The sequence below is a fragment of the Rhinolophus hipposideros genome (genome assembly GCF_964194185.1).
Source record: "Rhinolophus hipposideros genome assembly, chromosome: 9".
NCBI lineage: Eukaryota > Metazoa > Chordata > Mammalia > Chiroptera > Rhinolophidae > Rhinolophus > Rhinolophus hipposideros.
The window spans coordinates 73,619,531-73,639,130 of NC_138055.1; the positions used below are offsets into that span (position 1 = coordinate 73,619,531).

Sequence of the window (19,600 nt, forward strand, 5' to 3'; positions counted from 1 at the left end):
GAGCCTCTAGAAGCCTCATACTTTTCGGGCTTACGTTCTTACCACTGTAGTGAAACCAGTAAGTGCTAGGAAAAGGTAATTCCCACATACTCCCTGAAAGTTGGGGCTCCTAAGTGGTTGACTATCTCTGAGTCCTGCAAAACCTTGCCAGAGCCAAAGAGCTTCAGAAATTCTAACCTGTTTCATACAGAATCCCCAAAAATACCTTCGGTAGCAGCTGCCATTTTGTTTAAAAATGGATACATCTGAAAGTGTATTTAGAACCTATCTCATAGAGAAAAATGAACACCCTCCATCAAGAAACAGAATTATTTTTTTTTTTCATTTCTTTCTGAGTCTAACTGGTATTGCTATGAGACCAGAAGGTGGTGTGGTAGAGAGGTAGACAGAAAACGTTGTGCATATTCCAGAATCTGGCCTTCAAAGTGATAGGCTCAGAAAGTTGTTTTGAAACCAATCTTTCGGTATGACTCACACTAACCAACTCACGAGACTAATGTATAACCCAGAATGCCAATATTTGTTAGAACCTGGACATGGCATCTCTCACCTGGGCATTCTCTCCTACTAGAGAAATCTACATGGCAAATAATACTATATTCACCTCCACAAGTCAGAGAAGGATCTCCTTGGAGCCAACTCTGCAATAGGGATATATTATCTACAGGAAGATTATTATTATTGTTGTTGTTATTATTGTGAACACTGCATTAAAATAATTATCAACTACCATGAGTGCCGGCTATGTGCTTTTTAACATATTATCTAATTTTATAATAGATTTTTAAGTTGTGTATTACTAAACATTTTTAACAGATGAGAAAACACTAGATCACAATGCAAGTGACACATTCTTCTTTGTGTAGCTAAGTCAGAACTGAGCTCCCTCCCAAGTTGGCCATCCTAGAGCTCCAATGTGCTCAGCAACAGCCTCCTTTAACTTACCACTCACATCTCCTGAAGTCTCCTCTCCTTTTGATGCCTTTTGTCTTTTTTTTACACCCTAATTCCTACATTTCACTATGAATTATTCTTTCTATGTTGTTATTATTTGTACCTTTGTAACTTTAAACATTTTAGTAGAGCTATATTTTGCCTCTTTTTTCTACTTCTAGTCTTAAAAATTCTGTGATTTTAAGTAATCTCTCATATTTCAGTTGATATTATAATTTTACTTCATTAATTTTAGTAGTACTTTATTAACATTTCTTTTTTATGGCACAGTACTTTGACACTATCTTTTGGTTTTGTTTTTTTATTTTTTTCCCTACTGATTTTGTCTTTGATTGCAAAGCCCCTGAGGGGTTTCTAAAAATAAAATCTCCAGTAAACAAAGAGAAGTATATTAAGCCATATCTTCTGTTTTATTCTGTATTTCACCTTCGATAATACAGGGTGACTTTTAGTTGATTGAATCATTGCTCATATTTTATTCCTGCTATCAGTATACTTTTATTGTAGTAAAAGTGTTAGTTTATCTGTAATATGATAGTCAGCTATGAATTTGTGGTAGTATGCCCTCACTCTGAACTGTCTCCTTAGCCAGTTGAATAGTAATCGAAATTCAGCTATTGATAGTACCTGCTTTAAGGAAAAGCAGTTGCAATATTAAGGGCCATGGAAGAAAAAAAACAAACATTTGGCTAAATATAAACATTTTCTCCTAACAAATGCATCACAGTTTGTAACCAAACTGGTGAAACAAACGAGGTTCTAATCATCAATGACCTTGACCTTCACAGAAGGGAACATTGCAAAACTTCCCCATGTATATTGCTTTGCAATAAGGTTGAGATGTTTTCCACTTAAGAATCTTACAAAGTTGTGGTAATATGGCATTTGAGATTCAAAGTCATGTAACAGTTTTCAAAGAGGAAGTTGGGTACATGGTGCTTTAGATCACTTTTCAGTTTTCTTTCAATGTATCATAATATCAAATTATTGATCAATAAGTTTGGCCATAAAGCCTAAAGAGATAAGAGGACTGCTTATAGAATGACTTTATTTACATGAAATTATAGTGTTTGTAATTACTGAATATAAAATTAAAAGGCAATTTAGCTCCATATATTGCTGTCAATAAGCCAGCATGCCTGTTTACGATGCAAATGAAAGGGTATTTACGGATTGTGTTTCTCAACATATCACACTGAGCTCTTTCTTTAAGGATCGAAGATAGAAGCTGCGGTATGTTCATCAGTCCTATTATTGAGACACTCAGATAGAAATGGCATGAAGTTCAACTGTTGTCTAAAATTAAAAGTTTTAAAAAGCCGCAAATGATTTTTATCAGAGAAATATTTTTCACAATGATGCTTAAATGTGAGATGGTGCCTCAATGATATTTTATAGGAAATCTGTTCTTAAGCTCACTTCCTGGAAGTGTATGTATGATCTGGGCTTGTCAAGAGGAAAGACAAAAAAATCTTCATGAATATATCCCTAACTTTATCCCAGACATGTTTATCCGACATGTTAGAGAAATAGAAAATAAACTGTTTCTGATTAAGAAGCAGCAGCAAAAGAAAAAGGAACTCACTAAGAAACACTTGGAGACTATGCTACATAGTAGACATAATAGGGTACCTGACTTTCAAATATTCTTTCCAACCCTTTGGCTCCCCCTGATATACTTCTAAAGTACTCCAAGTAGATCCAGGCATAGTTGTACACTGTTCCCTCACTCACACACTTGGATTGATGATGGACGCAGTAGAAGAAGGTAGGGCATCCAATAAGAATACAAGGTACAACAAATTGGAACCTTACCTAAACATTTCAGATCTTTCATGAAAGATGAAACCAATTACAAAACCCATTTTTTTGTATTTCTAATCAATTCAATTCGTATTTATCTAGCACCATAAAATGCAAGGTAATCATGTCCACCATAATTTACAGGATGTAAGGAAGATACAGCCCTGTTCTGAATAAAGAAAATGTATTTTGCACCAACCTAATACTTCATTATCCGATTTCCACAGTAACAAAAACAAATTTACTTTTCCTATAGGTTTATTTTCTACTATGCTATGCCATCTTGGCTTCTTGCTAATATCCTGTGTGCCTTGACCCCTGGTTTTTAATTCTCAATAAGTTTAATGCTCAATACATGTTTGCTTTTTTTTTTTTTTTTGCATTTTTTAACTTTTAAAACTGCAATTATTTTTGCACCAACCTAATATTGGCATCTAATAGCTTTTGGCTACAAACAACAGCAAATGTAACACAAAATTGATTAAGCCATAAGAAAAAAATGTACTATTTCCCGTGGGGAGAGAAGTCCCAAGGACATTGTGGTGTTCATAGTGTTGGTTAATACAGCAGCTCGATATCATCATTCAGGCTTTCAGCTCTGGCATTCACACAGTATCAGCCTTCTCTTTCACTAGCACACAATGCAGTTCACAACAAGCAGTCCCAGGTACCACAAGCAGACACAACCACCCCTAGCAGAAGAGACTTCCTGTGCATATATTTTTAAGAATTATAAAAACTCTCCCAGAAGTTACCCAACAAATTTCCTCTTATATCACGACAAGCCCAAATTGGATCATATGCCCTCGCCTAACCAACCAATGGCAAAAACAATGGGATTACTATGATTGGTGTATAGACTAATAAGATTTACCTATAAGTGGGGGATAAGGAGCAGTAGCTGCCTGAAAAAAATTGGGGCTTTTCTTAAATCAAAAGGAAGGAATAGCTGTTAGGTAAGCAATGGTCTTGTGGTTTCATTTATTAGTATTTTGTAAATAGTGGATATTTTTCACTCATGTCTCATGTCCCCAAATTAATTCAGTAGCACACAACAGAAGGTAGATTTTAGGAAGAAGAAGGCAAATCACCACTTATCATACTTTATATCTGATATATTTAGCATATAAACTTACTCTTCAGATCCAACTATATTCAGATATTTTAAATCTCAGTGGTTTTCTACATGGTTTGTTATCTCAGTACAGTCGCCCATAACCATTTCTAGTAGAGTATATATCACACTAGATTTTAACCATCTGTATGCATCTCCATGCATACAGATGGTGAATGAACTACTTGAAATTTATCCAAAGCACCTCGTACCATGTTGGACACATTGTAGACACCCAATTTATTCATTCGTTCAACATTTATCTATTCATTTATTAGCAAGGCAGAATTCCATAGGCCCTAGAGCTAGCCTGTTTCAGCTCATATCCTCGCTCCAGCACTTACTAGCTGTGCACCTTTGGCAAGTTTTCTCATCTATAATAGAGAAATAATAGTATTGCCTGACTCATGGGGTTTGTTTTGTGAGCATTAAATGAGCTAGTATGTTTAAAGCTCTTATAAAAATGTCTGCCTAATAGTATGGGCTTATTAAATGTTAACTATTTTTACTTATTAATATACTATTTCTAATGTAGATTGCAGAATTTTTCATCCTATTTACCACCACGAAAACCACATATAGATCGCATCTCTCTGTGTGACAACACAATGACAGTTTGAATACAGTTTGATAAAAGAGAGCTTAGATTTTCTCTCAAGTGCCTGCAGCTCAGAAACAGCAAGAGTTCAGAGCTGAGTTTCAGCAAAGCAATGGAGAATGAGAATTCCAAATTATTTGTCTGTTGCTTCTAAAGAAAACATTTTGAAAGCCAATTGGCTTGATCCAGCTAAGCTGTATCTCTTTAATAACTGCCAAAAGTGTCTAGTTTCATCTTACTATACAATAGTTAAAGAGAAGTAACCTCAATTAATATGTACACAATGAGCATTGTTACTGAAAACTTGTTAAATTGATCCATGTAAGATTTGAATTACATCTCTAGATTTCTGTATCTACCTTTTCTATCAAAAAATAAAAATGAAGAGTCTGACTCTTACTCTACCATTTCTAAAACACTATAAAATACACTTGAAGTCTTTATAATTCATTTGAAAAGGCTATTTTGATATCTTTTCTTGATCATGACCCTGGCATTCTTACTAAAAGCTTAGGAGGCTCTTGAAAACTATAAAAGTTATTTATTGAGTGGTGCTTTTAAAATAAATGACAATTTTTGAAACTGCCATAAAACATTTCATTAATAGAAGAATGGGTGCACAATAAATGGATTAGAAAAACAATAATTTGTGAATTCATTATTAAATGCTTTTAGAAATAGCTCTATGTTGTAATTGTCAACATTTGTTTCCCTTCTGTAGGTGGGAAATTTTCAATTTTGTGTAAGACCTTGATTTTCTGTATCATTTTTACAATAATTCAGTACTTAGGTTTTTGGCTTGCATATAATTTGTTTCTTTCCATTCTTTTATTCTCTATGTTATAGGTGAGGGGAGAAATGAGGTAGCAATGAATATAGTTCTCACTTGGCTCATGGATACATTTTTATGTTAGCTATTTCTTCTGAAATTTATATTGACTACAATTGCTAAATATAAATTCAGGTGATTGATCTGGAAATGAAAAACTCATTTTGTTTAAAATTTTGTAACATTTATTACTTTATAATACATTATTTGTAAATAATGCTCATGTTTTTTCTTCATTCTGTAGGAAATCTGTGTTTCATATATTCTAAGGAACAATTAATTAAAGATTCACTATTATTTTATATACCACTAAGAAAAAATGATGCAAATTAAACTATGTCAAAAACGGTTTCATATCACTTGAATTTTTATTTTGTACTTATTGAATGATCAAACTTATTCAGACAGATATTATTTTTGTCACTCTCATACATAAAAAGAAAAATAAAACACAATAGATCAGTTAATTAATTCTTAAGATTTTTAAATCTGTTCTCAACTCAAGAGTCGATGATGTCCATCTTTTACACGCCATTTATTTTCCTTTGTGCCATCAAGATTGTAGATAAAGCATTTCTTTAAACATTGTTCCACTTTTGCTTCTGAAATCTTTCAAACTATTTGACTCTCATTCTGTTACTGTGTTTCCCTGAAAATAAGACCAGGTCTTACATTAATTTTTGCTCCAAAAGATGCATTAGGGCTTATGTTCAGGGGATGTCATCCTGAAAAGTCATGCTAGGGCTTATTTTCCGGTTATGTCTTGTTTTGGGGGAAACACAGTAATTTTGATTGTATAAGCTTACAATGGAAAGCTTCAGAGCACAACCAGGATTTAGATCCCTTCCTCAGATTGTCTTTAAAACCCTTTTGCCGCAACAGTCGGATATACTCGGAACTGAATGAACATTTTCATCTGCTGACTGCAGATGGAAACTTCCAGAAAGGAAGTTTAGGAAAGCAGATGTACATTTTTATATATTCTTGTGTTTTTCAAGAGTGAATAATAGGAGATTTTTATACTTATAAATAATGTCATTTATATACAAAGCAGCTCAACTTGTTATTAAATATATAAAATAGTCAAAACATCAACATTTTGGTTTTTTGTGGATTTCTGACACATTTTGAAAAAGAAAAACTTGAAATCAATTAACTCGGCAAAAGAGTTAATTGATTTGTTGACTGGGAGCATCAACAGGAATTACAAGCAGGTTGAGCATGCCCAGGCCTGGTAGACAGTGATAGTAAGATGCCATGGATTATAAAGCCAATCCCCATTTCAGAGATGTACCCTTATGAGGAAATGATGTAGTGTGAAAACAAAAAGTATTCAGTTAAACATTTTAATCACTCCACTACCCATCTCTATGGCATTTTTCTAAGCCTACACAACAGGAGTCCCATATCACCCTATATCATCAGTTCTCTCACTCTTCCATGTACACCTTGTTATGAACGCAGTGCAGATTAGTAACAGAATTCACCACCACTGGCTATAAATTCAAATATTCCAGAAACTATCAAGCCTAATGAACCTACACAATAGGTTTTATTTCTCATTATGCCTTCTTGATTATAAGGTACAGATACTCAGATCACTACCAGTATTAGTATTTGCAGGATACTATATACTGCAACTTAAAGCTTGAAAACCAGGCCAAAGGAAACAGGAAAACTGAGGGACGCACTGCACAGTGATCAAAGGTGTGAGCCCTGAGGTCGGCCATGTTTGGAATCCTGGCTCCACCACATATTAACTATGTGTTTCTTCTCTATGCCTCAGTTTCTTCAGAGTATTCTATAGCTTAAATTCCTGAAGGAGAGAATCTTATTGGCCTCACTCTCCTTTTCATGCCAAACAGTGTCACTGGCCTCAGGCCAGCACCTAAGTGACCTGTCATTGAATTAGGTCCTCATTCCTCCTTAAATCCAATGTGACTGTGGCTGTATGAGGTGGTCATATCATCTACATAGATTCCTTTTTCACCATGAGAGCCTTTGAGCAAGACAGTTTCACTGAAAATGAGCTGTGGATGGGCAAGAACTAGGGTTCACATCTCAAGTATATCTCCTACCCAACATCTGCAGGATTTAGAGCAAGGTCTCTTTCTCCTCAGAAAAGAAATGAAGTTTAAAAAAAAAAAAGATATAAAGATTTTGAACAAACTGATCAGCTTAGAAATAAACCTTAGTAATAATGATCCTTTTTGACATAGGACATTATTCTTTCTTTAAACAATGAAAATTAGAGATGGGAAAATAATTGAATTCTTATTAAAATCAGTGCCCTTCTACCATTAAGGAGATGAATCTTGAAAAACTTGTTCTACTTGTCTTGGAGAGACAGGGATGGAAGGAGATCAACAGTGAGAATTAGAAAATATGGAGAATAATTCATATGAAAAACACAAAAACTAGAAGATGGTAAGCCAAAGTTTTCCTACCTCTAGTAGGAGTAGCTTGCTATTTTATTTTATTGATTGATTTATTAATTGATTTAGTAGCTTGCCATTTTAAAAGTTTGATCTTTTTTTTAATTAAGGTTTACTGGGGTGACAATTGTTAGTAAACTTACATAGATTTCAGGTGTACAATTCTGTAATACATCATATATATATATATATATATATATATATATATATATATATATATATATATATATCACCTTGTGTGTTCACCACTCAGAGTCAGTTCTCTTCATCACCATATATTTGATCCCCTTTGATCTCTGGCTTTTAATAAAAATGTTTGCCTTTTAAGCTATTCTGCTGTTTTGAACACCACTCATCAGCACCTCTCTCTGCTTATTCCCCTTGGATCCAAATTTCCTATTGTCTGGTCCTATTTGCTACTTCTTATTCATGCTTTCCTATCTGTTTCCTGGCAATCAGAGTTGTGTTCCCAGCTGTCTAACTATGTCAAGAAGATAACTGTGAATTGTAATTCACCACTATTTGTGTCAATAGATGCTGTCATGGGGCATATCTGAGTTTCCATAATGGCAGGAAGAGGCATCCAGGAGAAACTCATGGGCTATCTTGATAGTGTGAATTGGCATCTTATTCTCTTTTTTTCTTTGACTCTACACAAAGTATAGGTCTCAGGAAACACACATAACATGCATCAAGTATCCAGTACATGACAAAGGAAACCTAACAATAAATGAGTATTGTACTCCCTTTGGAGGACAAATATATTTAAAAGAAAAGAAAAGAAAGAAACTAAGAAGAAAAGAAAAAGATGAAGAGAGCAGGAGGATTTTGATCAGAGAGCAGGAGAGAGAGAGAAGAGAGAGAGAGAGAGAGAGAGAGAGAGAGAGAGAGAGAGAGAGAGAACAAGAGAGAGAGAGAGAGAGAGAGAGAGAGAGAGAGAGAGAGAGAGAGAGAGGAGAAAGATGGGAGAAAGAAAACCAACATGGCTATAGGAGGCTGAAGAGAGACAGGCTTAACAGGCAGAGAAAACACCTTCTACAGAGCCAACTAGAGACTATGGTGATGATTTCATAGGTGTATACTTATTTCTAGACTCATCAATATGTATACATATTCCCAAACTCATCAATATGTATATATTGCATATATTACATATGTACAGCTTTTTGTAGGTCAATCATACACACATACATACATAATTCTTAGAAAATGCAGCTGATGAGTATCCAGTATTTCCTCCTACATCACATTCTTCCAAAGACACCTCCAGAATAATAATGTATACACCTCATCAATCTTTGTAGTGTGTTATTTGTAGGATTGCGAGGAATGTTGATTCTTTTCTCAAAGTAAAGCTAAGCAGGCCCATTTGTATCCAATTTACACAGGCATTTATGAGAGATACTGCGTGAAAACCATACTCCTAAGCAAAATTCTCCCTGCATTTCTTTGGAGACTTTTGTGACTAGATAAATAGGGGAAATCTGGAGGTACCTAGATCTATTTTTAAAAAAAGAAGAAGGAAAAAACCCCAGGAGGCTGTGCATTTTATGGCTTTATGAAGGTAGGATGTACCAGCTGTGCTTCCTTTTGCTCCACAGTCTGAAAAACCACCTTTCATCTCCAACCATTTTATTGGCAGTGTTACCAGAAATCAGCTCTTTTCTGACATGATAGGGAATATATAACCCCTGGCTTCCCTCTTCCTTCTTTCAAGAAAAAGTTTCTAAATTGGGGAGAAGATATACCCACCCCACCCCTGCCCTGCCTGACATTCAAACACCTGCAAACTTGTGGCAGATTGTGATACCCATGCTACACTTCACTTACTGCCTAAGGATCCTTAGAATCTGGAAAGAATTTGAATGAAACTTTTGACGGTGGCTCATTTTTGTTCCCCAAAATCTCTCAGAGTGGGAATCATCCATGGAATTCTCTGGGAAACAGCACTGAGTCAGAGGTGGCTTACGGGCCTATGCTTTCTATGCAAGGGATTGGAGGAAGCAGGTTTGAGCAAAGGCAGTTGCTGAACTGAGATGCACTTACCACGAGCTGCAGCTGATTCAAGCAGGTCCTTCAGAAATGAACCAATTTGAAGCAGGGGGCCTGGCCTTTATACCAGCATCTCCCAGGCATTGCATGTGGGATGTCCCTGAGGACGTGAGTTTAACCTCGGGCAAGGCAGTTTTCTTCAGTCCAGGGTGATTCTATAGAAAGATTTCATATCTGTGAATTGTCAGCGGGCAGGACTCCCTAAAACTGAAAGCCTCCTTCCTGAAAGGCAGGGAAGGATGCACATGATGTCTTATGGTGTCCACCTACACCCACAGAAGATCAAAGGAAATTCCGATGGAATAAAGTGATTATGTTCTGTCCTGCACCTCAAAAATGCACTCTAGCACATTCCGTATTATCTCCCAGATTCTTTATAAAAATTACTCTGAAAGTTACTTTCAGGTTGGGGCATGTCTGCATTAGAGTGTTTTTTTAGTGATAATGTTTTCCATATTTCTTTGAACTTCTCCTGTTTGCTCTTTAATTTTGCATGCTGTTGTTACAAAATACAATACGCAAATAGAGGTCGTACTAGTGATTTCTCTGGAAATCATTATGTTTATGCAGTATGGTAGACTATCTCACTATATAATCTGAGAAATCGTTATCAATTTGTAGACCTGGACATAGACATAATTAAAGTCCTACTAAGTAGAATAAATACAAGGAATAGAGAGAAGTTGTCATGGCAGCCAAAATCCTGGTTTTCCTCATTTTATACCAAAAAAGTATTAACCTTTAAAATACCTTAATATTTTTTCTACGTTGTATTTTAATCAGTAGCCATTTTGCACATTATATTTGCTAAGTAGAGCAAATAAACATAGCTGAATCACTCGTTCTTGCAATTTAGCTTCTTACATTACATTTTAAAGTATTTTTTTGAAAATCTGCCCTTTGGAAATTAAACTCTTTGTAAGATCCAGTTTTCTCAATAGCAAAGCAGTTTGAAGGTGTTTTTTTTCTTCTTTGTGGAATTTAAAATAATTCAGGTTTATAATATATTTACAATGTATAGATATGAGGAGGAAAGTGACTCTTCTACTACAAGGATATCATTTCTAAATATACCTTTCCAACCGCTTGATACAAAAGATTTTATTGACAGAATTTGAACATACATAATGTTTCATAATTTGTATTTTTCATCTAACACTCTATTTCCAGGTTTGCAAATATTTACCTCTAAGATAATTTTAATAACATTTTACAGATTACCATAATTTAAGAAGTCTCTCTGGTAGGCAGTTTCTGGTCTTCTAATATTAGAAATAATTTACTGTTAATATCCTTATATTAAATTGTTTGTGCACCTAAAGTTAATTCTCTATTGTGAATTTCTAGAAAAAGAGTGAGAGCTTCTACAGCCTTTGATATGTTCTATTACTTTGACCTCTATGAAATATTATTCTAACCTATGATCTTCCCCAGGTCCCCAGTTTTTTGTACTCTCACTTTCATATCTATACTTAGCTACATTTACAAATTAATACATATTATCTCATTGTTATTTGAACATCCAGTTTGTTAACTCTTTGTGAGATTAATGTTTTTTTTTTCCTTTGAGAATTGTTTGCTCGTGTCCTTTGTACTAAACTTTCTTCTAAATGGGAATTTATTTTTCTGTTCAGTATTTCTCTTGGCGTATTCCAGGATACTAAATTCCACTTTAACTAAATGACTATACCTCTAAAACTATGTAATTAGTAAGATGACTTGTGTTTTCCATTTACTGGTAAACCAATTCAAAAGAAAACCATAAATACCTTCCCAGTACTGATTTAATTGTTTAATAATACTTAAATGTTATTATGAGAGTAACCCAGAAGGAACCCTTGGTGAGGCTAAATCTGTGTAGGACAAATCATTTAACCTCTCCACATCCCAATTTCTTCTGTAAAGTAAGACAGAATTACTTTTTCTCATTACCTTAATGAGAACTGCGGATATTATACTTAAATATCAATGACAATTTTTTGGCACATAGTAGGTTCTTAATAAATGGCATCTTTAGTTTTTATTAGCCCCATTTAGTAGTACAATATTGTACTATGTCCCTTATTATAGTGGTTTTCTAAACCACAGGTCTCAAATCATTAGTGGATTATGAAACTAATGTACACAATTTGGAGATACAACTGGAATTGTTTGGTGAAAAAGAATAAAATTGAATGTATCAAAGTAATTCACATGTAGTAAGGGCAAGTGTTATGTGAAACTTTCATTCTATATATAACATACAGGTGGAGAGAGTGTTATAATGGAGTACAGTATAAAATGTATTTCTTAAAGGTAGTAGCTGAAGTTTTGGGGTTGTCAAAAACTTTCAAACAAAACAATTTTATTAGATACTTGTCTCACTCATAGTGTGCAAGCTTCTTATTCTACAGTGGCTAAGACACACAAGTTCTAATTACTACTGTATGACTTTGAACCAGTTGCATAACCTCTGTATGTCTTAGTTTCCTCACCCCTGAAACAAGATAAAATTATATTTTTTTCATAGGAGTGGTATGAGAACTATATGATTTCATAAAACTAAACCACTTTGTAGGTACTCAATAACTGTTGGCTGTTATTTTATCAAGGCTTGAGTAGAATATAAAGGTTTTATCTGAATTAGTGAACAATACCACATGCACTAAAGTACATAAGAGAATATAAAGTCATTTGGACTGAATAATTAGCTACTTTTTCTATCTACAAATGATGCTTCTTGATAAGCACCTTACATCCATAAATATGAATTTTCAAGAGCCATGCAACTATTCTATTTACAAACAATATTATCTGTCAAAATATGAAGGAATAAAAATGAAACATTAAGCAATCAATGAGTCTTTCTTTGTCAGTATATTAGATCCTTAATTGCTCGTTATATTTTTGTATTTTATGAAATACTTTTTTAAAAAAATTACAGTAGTGAACATTAAGTAGAAGGAGCATGTCTATTTATTTTTTACAATCTTTTGTTTATTTTTTTAATCAGAAATAGTAGGGATAATATCATTAGCTAATAAGAACTGAAAGTTTATAACTTTTACCTTTGATGAAACACCTCTCAAGCACACATTATGTTTGAAAGGATTGTTTTGAGAAATTATAAAAACATTGTGTGTTTCCTTAAAAAAAAAATACTGCGTAAACTGCAAGTGCATTTACGAAATGTTGACTCTACTTAATGAAAGGCTTATTTTTCCTATAGTCTTTTAGATCATTCAATTTACTTATGGAAATAGTTTATATTCCAAATAAGCTGGGATAATATGAAAATACTTAACAGCCCAGGAGGCAAATGACCCAACCACCTGTGTGCACAAAAGCTACAAACAATGAGTATTACCTCCACTTGGAGGGAGTAGCTGAACATCAGTCTGGGAGACCAGAAACAAAACCCCACTTCCAGAACATGATCAAGATTGAGCTCAAACACAGACAATGTGCCTTTAATTTAATGACAGCTCTATTGTATTTAGCTGGTTGTATCTAGCACATCATTTCCTTTAAATCCCATAGGAAACCATAATTCCTCAAATATCCTCAACTAGCCTGTGGAGATAAGCAATATTGCCTATCATAGCTGGAGATTCTTACAGCAGAGGAACAAATTCATTTTTTGAATACATACATACTAATATTTCATCCATATGTATGGGTTTCTGTGCATACTTTTAGTCTTGCTGACTCAGATGAAATATAAAAGTTATCAATAACAAGAGTTTCACATAAGTTATGCGAAGAGTACTTCACGTGTTTGCTCGGAGACAAGATCCTAAGCTAAACAGAATCAGAAAATCAGGAAAAGCTTCTGGAAAGTGACCTTATGTTGGAAAAAGATAATTTTTCCACAATCTGGAATATTCTGGGCTGCCAAGTTCTATGAGGGAAGAAGGGAAGGAGAGAGGGAGGGAGGGTGTGAGGGGGATAGATTTATTGATTAATCGACTGATCAATAGATGGAACAAACTTACATGCCAGAGTGCTAAATTCTTTGCCTAGATTATCTCATTTTATTCTCATTAAGTCCGTAAGTATTTTGTATGATTATTCTCATTCTACAAATGAAGAAACTGAAGAACAGAGATCTGAACTTGTATCTGTCTAATTCTACCTTCCACGACAATATTAGTAGCTACTTGCAGAAACTTTAAAGCTTAAAAAAAGAGAACTATTATAAAATAAATATTGATTATCTATGTATTCATATTAGCCTCAGTCATCACCTCCATCCAGAAGATCCAAAATCTCTGGATTTTGATTAAGATTTTAATAATAACCCCATACATTTGAGATTATTCTTCTTTCAATTGTACTTCCACTAAACAGATAAGTATGCATAATTAATTCACAGAAGGTTTGAATTCTATAAAACTCCTTTATCTATTTGCTGGTTATCTCTAGTTCCTTGCAAATCAAAAGGGCTTTACGGGTCCATCAACTTTCCTGCTGAGACAGTGAAGTAACTTATGCCCAAGCTTGTTTGCATTTATCTATTTCTGCCCAGAGTCATGTTTACTTTCTCACCAGCACAGCCTGAAATGTTAAGTCACACAGTAAAATTAATAAAGTCCAGAATACGTTTAGATTGGAGAATATGGCATCAATTACACCTTTTTAGAACACCTCCCTTATATTTATAGAGTACTTCACATGTCTAAAAAAAATCTAGGTAAGGCAGGTTTCAGTTTTCCATATTTCAAAAGGCAGATAAATCGAGGTCAAATGCATTGTCAAAATTTAGATAGTGAAGAGGACTAGAATTCATGTGTGCTGTATTCAAAGCTAAAATTTTTTTCATTGACGATTTTAAGGATGTTTTAAACATTTTGGAGATAAACAAACATTTAAAATAATTGAATGAATTCATTTAACAAATTCAATAATATATTCAAAATAAATAAATGGAAATAATTAGACAAGTCATGTTCCATTATTGGTTCCTTGGTATATATAGTCAATCATGTCATGTACAGTGGGTTCAAAAATTCACCAGCAAGACAAGTAAATTATTGAGCAGAGTACTGTTTACAGTAAATGTCACACACAAAAAAAGAAAGAAAAAACATGACTGAAAGGAAAACATACCATCAATAAATGACTAAAGACCATTCAAGAACTAATTTCTGAATAACGTTTATAACATCTTAGAATATCAATGTTATTATAGTTTTCTTCATAACCATTTCAAAATTCACTAGGTAACACTTTAAATGTTATCACTTATCAACATTCCCAACATATTTCATCTCTTTATTTCAGGGAATACAAAATATTTTGCGTATAGAGCATATATATTGTCAGCAACTGTTTCATACAAATTTAAATTACAAAGTTAAATCTACACAGCAACCAATTGCCTACATAAATTACTAATAGATCTGACAGTTTACATAGTATTGTTGAGAGAGAATGCTTTCAGTAACTATGTCTGGGCTTACCTTCTGGGGAAGAATCTCCACTGTGGTGCCATAAATATTTTATGAACCAACATAAAGTAATATGCTAATGATAGACTATTTACTCAGTGAGCAGGTGTATCTCTGATGTTTTTTTCATCTTTGGTATATCTTTGATGTGGGATCAGTTAAGCCATTTTGAATTATTCTTTTTTGTTTCCCTCCCCTCGCAGTTCCACCTGAACCTAAAATGGTGAGCGAGAGTCATCATGAGGCTCTGGCAGCCCCGCCAGTTACTACTGTTGCTACTGTTCTACCAAATAACGCCACAGAGCCAGCCAGTCCTGGAGGAGGAAAGGAAGATGCCTTTTCTAAGCTGAAGGAGAAGTTCATGAATGAGTTACATAAAATTCCATGTGAGTATTATAGATTGTTCCTTGAGTAAACATAAATGGTTGAAAATCACTTTACCCATTGGATAAAAGGCAGACTTCCTCTTAACATACTATATACATACATTTAATTCTTTTTATTATAGCCATGGTAGTGTTCCAATAATAAAGTGGAACATTCTTAGAAATGGAATATTTTATTAAGTCTTTAAATATACTTAATTAATGAAAATCCACTTTATAAAATAATCTATATCTTGTGTTCAGTGTAAGTGGGTCCTTTTTTTTTATCTTTAGTGTCTGTCTCTCAAGAATACTAATGTTTATGACTTGTGCCGTAGTTTAGTTTTGTATTTATGAAACCATTGTAAAAATCATTCCTAAGTAATACCTAAAATGCACTTTCCTGATTGCAAGCTTGATTTCCTTTTATTCTTTTATTAATATTTCAAAATATTTTGCACAGTTTTTAAATGTTTCTTTGTTGTCATCAGGCAATAAAAAGTAATTTGTACCTAAATTTATGTGTATGAGTGTAGCACTCAGTCCACGCAGTGGTATTTAATTTAAATTTTAAACCACAGGGTTGTTTTTTTTTCCTTTGGATTTGAACACTTATTGTGTACTGAACACTTTCCTAGGTGCTAGAAAAATAGGTTTCAGCCCTCACAAAGCTTATATTCTAGTGGGGGAAAGAAGTAATAAATCAATAGAGAGTCAAATATGTATAGTACCTCATGTAGTGATAAATGATATAAGAAAAACTGAAAGGGCATAAGTGGGATAGGATAGAGGCCAGAGAGTAAAAGGTTCTTATTATTTAGAATGATGGAGCTGGTTTTCTTTGTAAGGAAACCCTGAGGTAGTAGGGGAGGAAGTTATAAAAAACCTGGGAAATAAAATCCCTTATGCAAGAATCTTACTGAAACAGCCAGAAGCTCCGTGTGCCTTAAGTAGAATGAACATGATGGAGAAGGGCAGAAGATGAGTCTGGATTGTAGCAGAGGCCATATCACAAGGGGGCATTTGCAGATTGCTCTAAGGAATTTGGATTTTACCCTGAGTGAAATAAAATGCCTTTGGAGGGATTTGAACAGAGGTGTCCCAGGATCTGACTTAGGTTTTTCTTTAAAATCACTCTTGATATTGTGTTGAAATATGCTTGGAGGGGCATGGGCAGAAGATAAAGCCAGCTATTGGAATAATCCAGATGAGAGATTTATAAAATTTGTAAGAGAATTATTCTCTGAGGCCAATGAGAAACTAAATGAAAAAATACAAGGAATCACCTTCTTATCCCTCAAGTAATTTACCATTTATTGATCTCTCCGTCCACTTTTAACACATTCATGTTCACATGACAGACACATTTAGCACAGTTGTCAGTAATGACCATTCTCAGTAAGAAGACCCACGACCTAATGGAGATGGAGATGGTCCAACAGATAGAGCCCTAGGGTAGGAAACACAGGCTCCCGGTTCTCTGCCTTGCTCTGCTGCTGAGCTGATGGACTGACCTGAGTATTTTGATATACGTTTGCGCTCATAATTACATGGCAAAAACCAAATGTGTATATCATGAGGGCAAACTCCCACCTGAATATTTCATCAAATTGTTTGTTTGAAAAGAAATGTGTTCCAGGGAAGCAGAGGCAGCAATGAGTAACACCAAACCAAATGCACATCCTGCCTTGTCTTCAATACTATCTCCTCCTCTGTAAGAGCAAACAATATGAGAGGCATGGCAACATCAAAAACTTTGGGATTGAATGTTCCCCATGTATCTCTGTAACCCATTCTCTCATCTACTTTAGGACTTTACCCAAATGTTACCTTCTTAGTTAGAATTTCCCCAACCACGTTATTTAAAAGTCTGACCCATTTGTCCCACCCCATCTTTGCCAGCATTTCCTGTCCTACCCCTTGTTTTTTATTTCTCACTATTATTACTTAGCACCATTTGCAATACTATGTATTTTATTATTTGTTTTTAAATCATTTTGGCTCCTTCCAAAATACTGTAAGCTTTATAAGGGCAAAAAGGTGGGTCTACTCTATGCATAGTTATATCTGTGGTGGTGCCTGGGATATAACTATACGTGAGAGACTCAATATCTGTGTTGAATGAATGAATGAATGAATGAATGAATGAATGAATGATCAATTTAACTTATATCCTGAGCCACCCCTCTTAAACTTTGATGCCTTAAGGTGCTTAAAAATTAAAGGATATTAAAAATTCTTAATTTCTAATACCAAGGAAAACATGTTTTCAATGCTTGACTGTGTCATTCACACTGGAAAAGCGAGTTGTTTCCAAACTTAGTGAGAACCATGATTTAACCTTTGCCACTTAGAGCCAGGTATGATTACTTTATATTTTCCTTCCTGTTTCTCAGTAGGAAAACAATCAGCTGGAAAAAATCATCTGTGAAAATTGCCCTTCTTTGTTTTCTTTCTTTTGGCTAACCTCATTTCATTCCTTCCCAAGCCATTGTCTCACTCCTGTGTCCCTTTCTTGGGCCCTGGAAATCAGCCCAGTTTTCTCCTCCATGGAGATTTGCTTTTGACCAGCAACCTAAAATAATAGAATGTCAGACGATATGGGTAGTACCTATAGAAATATTATGTTGTTAGCTCTCTCCCTGATTTAATTGGAAAAAGGAAATGAAATACCTAAATTATTTTAAATGGTATGGTAAATAAGTGTTAGAAAAAACTGTATCATAAATATAGCCATCTAGATTTATTAAAAACATATAACTAAATATTTCACACTTTTATTTTTAATACATTACAATTTTTACTGCCAGTGCAATTGAAATTTTAATGGGATTTACACACAGGAAGCAACACTAAACAAAAATAAAACATCCCTAAAATTACATTCCTTTAAGAGCATATGTTATATAAAGGTTATCACTTTTGACTTGGCATAATATAGGATGACGCTAATGACAGGTAACAAATAAGAATATTAATCGATTTCAGTCTCTGAACGAAATCTTGGCTATCTGGCAGATGCGTTTTTTGCAAAATTGATAGCAAACAGCTTTACTCTGTCACTTGAAATTCCCACTTGTGAGAAGAGCACTGTCACAATGGCAGTGAGTGTGCATGTCATTAGTTGGGTCATCTGCACAGACCAGCATGGAACATATTCAGACCAAATTGCCTGATGATATCATCCATAACACCATGGAGCTTAAAATAAAAAAGGAAAAGGAAATGGTAAATGCTGAGCATTTTTATCTTTCAATTCATTCTGCACACTGTTATCTAAATGAAGCAGACAAGCTTTCTCAGAATGTTTCTTTATTTTGCAGCTTTGATTTTAATATGACTAGGGCCATGGTTGGTTTGTAAAGCATGAACTCGTGTCATCCAAATAGCTGTGATTAAGATTTTGATATTTATGAGCTTCTTGAAGTAGAGTGCACCTTTCCTGAAGCATAGCAGCAAACCAAATAGCCAGAACCTGATTCTCAGTCTAGAATACGAGCAAGTGGGCTAAGGGTAGTCACGTAATTAATGCAGAAATACTATTGGATAGATATTTTAACATAGGGATTAAAAATACAGGCTCTAGTCACAGACTACATGGGTTCAAATCTGAGTTCTACTACATACTAGCTCTGTGACCTTGGGAATGTTATTTAATGTTTCTGTGTATTAATGTTATTTAAATGTTATTTAATGTTTCTTCCCGTATAAAATGGAGACGAAAATAATATTTCCATCATAGCTTGTTGTGTGAAAGTATCAGTGCATATAAAGTGTTTAGCAGAGTGTCTGGCACCGAGTAACCATTCTATAAATGGTAGGTATTATTAAACTCAAGCTGTCATTTTTAACAAGCCTATTTCTATTTTATAAAAGCCCTCTATTCAGGTCAGACACCCAAATTAAGAAAATTCCGGAAATTTTGTGGCCCAATATATATGCATTTCATTTCTTAAATTCATTCCAACAATGCCGTTTCTAGGAAAAACAACCTCTTGGTGTTTCCTCTTCCCATCATCTC

The 19,600-nt window shown here is 34.3% G+C and overlaps 1 protein-coding gene across 2 annotated transcripts in view; it reads left to right on the forward strand.

Annotated features, from left to right (window-relative positions):
• The window catches only part of SYT1 (synaptotagmin 1), a 507,590-nt gene that overhangs the window by 304,398 nt on the left and 183,592 nt on the right, over window positions 1-19,600 (forward strand). For both annotated transcript variants that reach the window (XM_081059199.1, XM_081059198.1), the window contains exon 4: window positions 15,418-15,600. In XM_081059199.1, coding sequence (XP_080915325.1) covers window positions 15,435-15,600 — 166 coding nt within the window. In that variant the 5' untranslated portion in view covers window positions 15,418-15,434. The remainder of the gene's footprint in view (window positions 1-15,417; window positions 15,601-19,600) is intronic.